Source organism: Carassius gibelio, chromosome A14 (assembly GCF_023724105.1).
Source record: "Carassius gibelio isolate Cgi1373 ecotype wild population from Czech Republic chromosome A14, carGib1.2-hapl.c, whole genome shotgun sequence".
Lineage (NCBI taxonomy): Eukaryota > Metazoa > Chordata > Actinopteri > Cypriniformes > Cyprinidae > Carassius > Carassius gibelio.
Genome location: NC_068384.1, coordinates 16473605 through 16480181, shown reverse-complemented (window position 1 = coordinate 16480181; position 6577 = coordinate 16473605). Strand labels below are relative to the sequence as shown.

Sequence of the window (6577 nt, the reverse complement as noted above, 5' to 3'; positions counted from 1 at the left end):
AAGGGGACCAGATAGTGAATAAAAGCGCCGCTCAGCATGATAAAATCTGACCTTTACAAAACTGTCAGCACTCTTGTTTTTTTTAATATATATTTTATACACACACACACACACACACACACACACACACACACACACACACACACACACACACACACACACACACACACACACACATATATATATATATATATATATATATATATATATTATTGATAATAAATTATTATTGTTATACTGCCTTAACAGTATTAAAAATAATCATCGTCACTATCATCAAATATAATCTTTTATTAATTAATAGAACAAATGTGCAGAAAACTGTTATTGGTTATAAAAGCAGACTTCATTTTCTTTATTTTTTATTTTATTTCGGGAATTTGAGCCAGACATTTCTTTGTGAGAAGGATTGATTCACTGGTAGCACTGCATGTATTATTTTTAGAGGCATATTATTGGTTTTATCACTTCTGTTAAAGGCCTATGTGAAGACGAAGTGAGAATAAAACAAGTATCCGTGAATCATCAGACAGGAGATATCAGTTAAGGCTTGTGCTGTTCTACAGGTGCTGGGCTGGCATTAGCATTAGCAGTAAGCAGTGTGTGTGTGTCTCTGTGTGTGTGACTCTGACTCAGCAGAAGTCAAGGGAGAGGAGGGAGAGGGATAATATTATTCTCACATCATTACGGTGCTGGCGGCCCTCTGCCCGAGACTCCCAGACCCAGGTGATAATTATCACAATGTTTCTCTTTCATTATCATTAAACAGCAGGAAAAGAGAAGGGAAGGGGTGGACGACACAAAACAGGGTGGTTGAATTAAGAATAAAACAAAGACTAAAGCAAATATGTGCATTCCCTACAGAATAGAACTGTTGAATTATCAGGGTATAGTGATGGTATCAGATGGTAATACTTTAGTATTTCGATGTGCATAGGCCTATACAATGGCAGTGAAAGATAACTATACACATATACCATATTTACATGATACTCCAAGGTCAAGGTCTTCCTCAAATCATATTACACGTCCACTTATAGACCATATTTCCAACAGATTCAATCTCACAACATGTCCAGGTCTCATTTCACCACAAAGATGAAGTCTATTTTTAGGACCATTAAGATTTTATGCACTATAAATATTATTTTAACACTTTCCATATTTTCTAACTGAAATCACATTACGATGATAAATGATTTGTGAACAATATTTGAGAGAAATAGTCCTTTTGTGTACATAGAAAAAGTCTTAGAACTTTGAGTTCAGCTCGGGGGCAAAAACAAAAGTGTTGCATTTATAATTTTTTTTTTCAGTATATATATGTTTGCAATACAGTCATGATAATATGCATTAAGGTGAAGAAATGTTCTTCAGTGTCATGAAAATAATGCAAAAAAAAATCAATATAAAGCATTGAGATTTTTCTTTTGATTTAAAAATTGATTTTGAAAGAACTTTGATTTGAAATATGACCCAGACATCTTTCTAAAAGGTTTTTGTGAGATTCACCCAGTAATACTGCAGCATTTCTGCAAGTGACACTTCAGAATTACCAAATCATCACAAATCTATCTCAAAAATAAGACATCTCACTTTATTTATATGAATATATAGCACATTGCTTTATGGCTGTAGTGTTTTTTATATACTGTATGTGTGATCAGACCTACGTTTGAATTTATACACTTACACACACTGTAGACAGAGCAGAGCAAAGCAGGTTATGTCTCTCTGTAACAAATATTATACACACATCCACACACAGGAGAATCGGGCACAGATGGTATAGCAGCAATAACCATTACAATTACGTTCAAACAGACACTCAAAGCTTATATCGTGTATAGACTGTGGTAGACTGGTTTCTGTTGGGTCTTGATCTACCTGGATACATACAGACAAATACGGTTCTATGCACAAATTCTTGGAACGAAGATAGTTACTTTAACTTTACAGACACAGAGGTAGTTGATGCATGTCACTGATGAGAGAGAAAAGGCTACGTTTATAGCACAGGATATTTAAAAGCGGCAATAGATCTGAAGTAAAGCTGGTCATCACAGACGAGGAAACAGGACAGCATTTTGACCGGTTCACACAGAATGACAATACTCTACATGCTTGTCATTCTAAAGAAAATAATATTTCAGTCTTTCTTTCTGGGTTGCAAATGACATTTCATGTTGACTTCAACAAAGATCAGAAGCTTGTGAATGCTGATAACACTTGGATATCTTACATCAGGCGTGAAAGGGTGCTGAGGGATCCTTATAATTTACATTGTTGCAGATAATGACTAAACAAATAATCTGAGAAATCACTTAAAGTGAGGTCAGCCTTGCTCTTGAAAATCATATTTCATTCAATAATGCTACATATATGGTGGAAAGAAGTGTTTAGTTAAATGACCACCATTAAAAAACAATGAGTGATTCTTTCATGTTCGCAGCCTCTGACATCGATGGAAATGAACAATCCTCAACATTGACTGAGAGCTAAATTTTCTGATCTGTATGACTCCGTAGAAATCAGCCAAAAATACTGAATATTCTCGAAACCATCAGCAGCAGCAGATTAAATGTCCCAAAAGAAATGCATCTCAATATAAAAAATAAATACATCATAGTCCCAACGCCATGAGATGATTAAGACTTGACTTAACACACACAGAATTGGGCATTTCCCTTTTCCTGAAGAGTTTCTCAGAGCTTCTTCAGTCAAATTCAACACACGCTCGGCCAACCAGCCCGACTCTATAGGTTGGATTAACAGAGATACACGAAACAAAACATCCTTTAAAACAAAATATACTACAATAACATTAATAATCTTTACAGAATGAATAAGATAAACTCTTCTTTCAGTATCAACACAGAAAAGCTTATATTTACCTGCCTGCATTAGTATGTGTACGCATGACTGTGTGTGTGTGTTAGGGAGAAAGAACAACAGACGAAAAAGTGAAAAGGGATAAAGAAAGAGATGAAAAATGAGTGTGATCGGGGGGTGTGGGAGAGAGAAGACTTGTGTTTGGTGAGCACCAGTGGAATATAGCCAGGTTTCTATACGATTGCCATTCCTCTCACTGGCTAACCAGTGGGAAAAGCTTTCAAATCCAAGAAGGAAGGAACTGAACAAAACAAATCAAACAAACACAAAAGGACTCATTGATATTGTCTGAAACCACATTACAAGGACTCATACAGGTCAGGAATAAATTAGGATAGACGCACGGATCCTTATAATGCACAATTCAGAGCACACAGACACCCGTCGATCCGTCTAATTGACCCATCCATCCATTTATCACATGCGGAGGGTCACAGGAGATGTTGTGGATGTTCTCAGGATGAGATACTCTGTTTGTGTGGCGAAACACTTGAGCTCTCTCAACTCTGATGGTCTGTTAACATCCATCCCATCAAAAATTCTCCACTTTAAGTAGTTTAGTAGAAAAAAGACTCCTTCCTTATTTAGTTTTCCCCTTGAAAGTTCTCAGCGCACTCGTCATCCGTAGCCTCACACTAGCTGAGAGTCCGTGCCTAGGAGGATCCATTGAAGCTGAACAGAATCCCAAAAATGGTTTTGGATAAAGCTCAATGAGACCTCTATGGTACTTTTAGAGCATTAAATATTCCAGCGATACGCTTGACACACTCAATGTCCACAATACAGTGTCAAATGGTTAAAGGTGCTCTGAAGTTTGGATCATAGTGGCAAAAAGTTTCTGAATATCTGATGATATTCCGCACACACGGCACAGACATGGATAAACAGTGCAGAAGGCATGAATATGGATCTAATACTGCCGTAATGGTGTGGGGGACATAGCTAGATGGGCCAGAGGGTGGGCTTGTGGTTTGTTCCTGAATGCAAACCCTCTTTCTGGATAAGACCCAAACTTCAGAGTCCACGACAAAAGAATAAGCAAACCTTTGACCTCCTCAAAGCTGTGCAAAGTTTGATCAGTGGATTATACGGGTGGTTTGATTTCACTATTCGCTTTGGGTTTCACATCTGAAAGAGAATAAGAAGAGGAAAGAGATTACTCGTGTTGAAAATGCTGAGCAACACTTATTTGAAGTCTTTCATAAAGAATTGTAACTGCAAGATAATGCATTAAAATACTCAAACTACCATTCAAAAGTTAAAAGGAGTGTTAATATTTTAAAATGTTTTTGAAAGAAGTCTTTTATGTTCACCAGGGTTGCATTTATTTTATTTTAAAGCAAAAACTGTGATTTTATTACAATTTGATATTATTGCAATTTAAAATAATTGTTTTAAATTGTATTATATTAAAAGGTTATTTATTCCTGTGATGATAAAGCTGAATTTTCAGCAGTCATTACTCCATAGTGTCCTTCAGAAATCATTCAAATATACTGATTTGTTGCTTAAGAATTTCTTATTATTAACAATGTTTAAAACATTTGTGGATACTGTTAATTTTGTTATCATTTAAAAACCATAAGAAAGGGAAAGACATTCTCATTCTAAACAAACTTTGATTGTATCAAAAATCATAGAGATAAGAAGCAGAGAAATAACTTTAAACCTTAAACACTTTTGATCACCTTTTGAAGTGTTCATTTATAATAATTCATTATAGAATTTAAAAAGTCCCAAAGAACTGGCTTGGCATTGTCATTTTAAACATAGTTTGACTGTATAAAAAAATTCTGCATTTGGCTGTATAGAAAAGTCAATCATTATTTAAATTCATTTTCGTAGGAAAGAAAGATCAAATTGTGAAAAATAAATAAATAAATACATTTTGATAACTTGGTTTGCACTAGCATAAGAGATGACCTTAAATCTAATGAACACAGACTGAAAATGACAAATTATTTTACTTCTCTGCCTTTTCTTTTCTTTTCGGGTCACTAATGGAGAAACACTTTCTTGTGCAATAAACTCCCAAATGAAGGGCATGTCACTGTGTTTAAGGCTCTATTTTTAGTACCATGAGTTACATTTGAATAAGTTGTATACTCTATGTGTCTGTGTGTGTGTGTGTACCGGCAGCTGTGCTGGTTAAGTGTCTTCCCTCTCTTTGTACAGCTCATCTCCCTTAAACTGCACCTGCATTCACAAGAAGGAGGCTGTGATGTCATCCTGTGGGTGGGGCATGGTGGACACGCCTCTCTGACAGGTGAAGGAGGGGCGGAGCTAGGTGGTAGAGTGGGAGGGGGAGGGGGAGGGGGTGAAGTTGGCACTAGAGTCCTGTTGGCACGAGAAGACAGAAAATCAGCTGTTAAAGGAACATTAATTTATACCAAATATAAACATTTTGTTTTCATTTATTAAGTGTTAAACTTGTTCTTATATGTACTTGTGCAGTATGTACCTTTAAGGTACTAATGTGCACCTTTTAGGGGTAAATACTGTACAAAGGTGAACATTTTGAAAACGTACCACTCCACTGATGGCTTTTGTACCTTTTTTCTGAGATTCCAATAAACATAAAATACATATATAAAAAATAAAAAAAACATTTTTAAACTCAGTTTAACGTGGTGAAAACTTTGAAAAGGTCCTAAAGTCACGAAGAATTTTAAAATAGTAAGAAAAGCCTCCAAGTAATTGAGTAACACAGTTCTGATTATAATACTTATTCTGACAAGTCCAGCCCCAAGAGAATTATGTAAAACCGCTATAATGGACAAAGAGCATGTTGGTCCATGCAATCATTAACTTTGCAAAACCAGACCCAAGCCTGCATCTCCGCATTAGACTTGAAATTAAATTCAGTAGCAAGCACTAAAAGACCTATAATGCATTCTGATCATGCACCAGCCCTGATCTTCTTTTTGGATGGCACACCACAGATATACTCTGGATAGTGTCTGTGGTCGACAGTGCTTTGATGACTCACTTGTGATATCTCTGGTGGGCTGGTGGGGCTGTTTTTTTTTTTTTTTTTTTACCTCTCCCCCTTTTTTGTTTAACTAAACCAAAACTGGAGACAAGTGTATGGCTGAGAGTTAATTAAGAAAGAAAATCTATCTTTGTGTGGAAGTGGATTGAGAGGATGATAGAGCCAGTGGAGGGGAGGCCGAGGAAAGGGAGGGGCGTTCTGGCTGCCAAATGATCCTGATTTCACAATGACTCCATCCATGGAGGAGGAGATGATGGATAGCAGGGAGGGAAAGAAAGTCCAAAAGAAGCGGCCTCCACTTGCCCTCACCAAAAACCAATGACAAAGGGGGAAAAGCAGAAAAGGAAGGAGGGGAACTTTTGAATTCTTTCCCTGACCAGAATTAATTAATTGTTGTCTGAGTAGAATTCAATGTTGCATGCATAAACGTGCAAATTTTGAAAAAAGAGGGATCCCGAAGAAAATATTCAGCTCTTGTTGACCAGAAACTCATCCATGGGATTCATGTACACTGTTGCTTTAAAATAGGTTTTAATCTTTAATAATATTGATGGTAGTAAATAAATGAAGGCAAAGGTTCTATTTAATGTCCATCAAGAGTAATTTCTACAATGGCAAAAAGGTACCAAAATGTGCCATGGTATTCTTCTTTGAAGAAACTTAAAGTGGAAATTGAAATATTATGGTAAATTA

General features: G+C 36.2%; 1 protein-coding gene across 1 annotated transcript in view; it reads right to left on the bottom strand.

Moving 5' to 3' along the window:
* Positions 1–1574: 1574 nt before the first annotated feature.
* Positions 1575–6577, bottom strand: part of LOC128027669 (vascular endothelial growth factor A) — an 18969-nt gene continuing 13966 nt past the window's right edge. Inside the window, exons 7-8 of the mRNA XM_052615471.1 lie at positions 5026–5229; positions 1575–4020 (exon numbers count right to left, since the gene is read on the bottom strand). Of these exons, the coding sequence (XP_052471431.1) occupies positions 3999–4020; positions 5026–5229 (226 nt within the window). The 3' untranslated portion in view covers positions 1575–3998. The remainder of the gene's footprint in view (positions 4021–5025; positions 5230–6577) is intronic.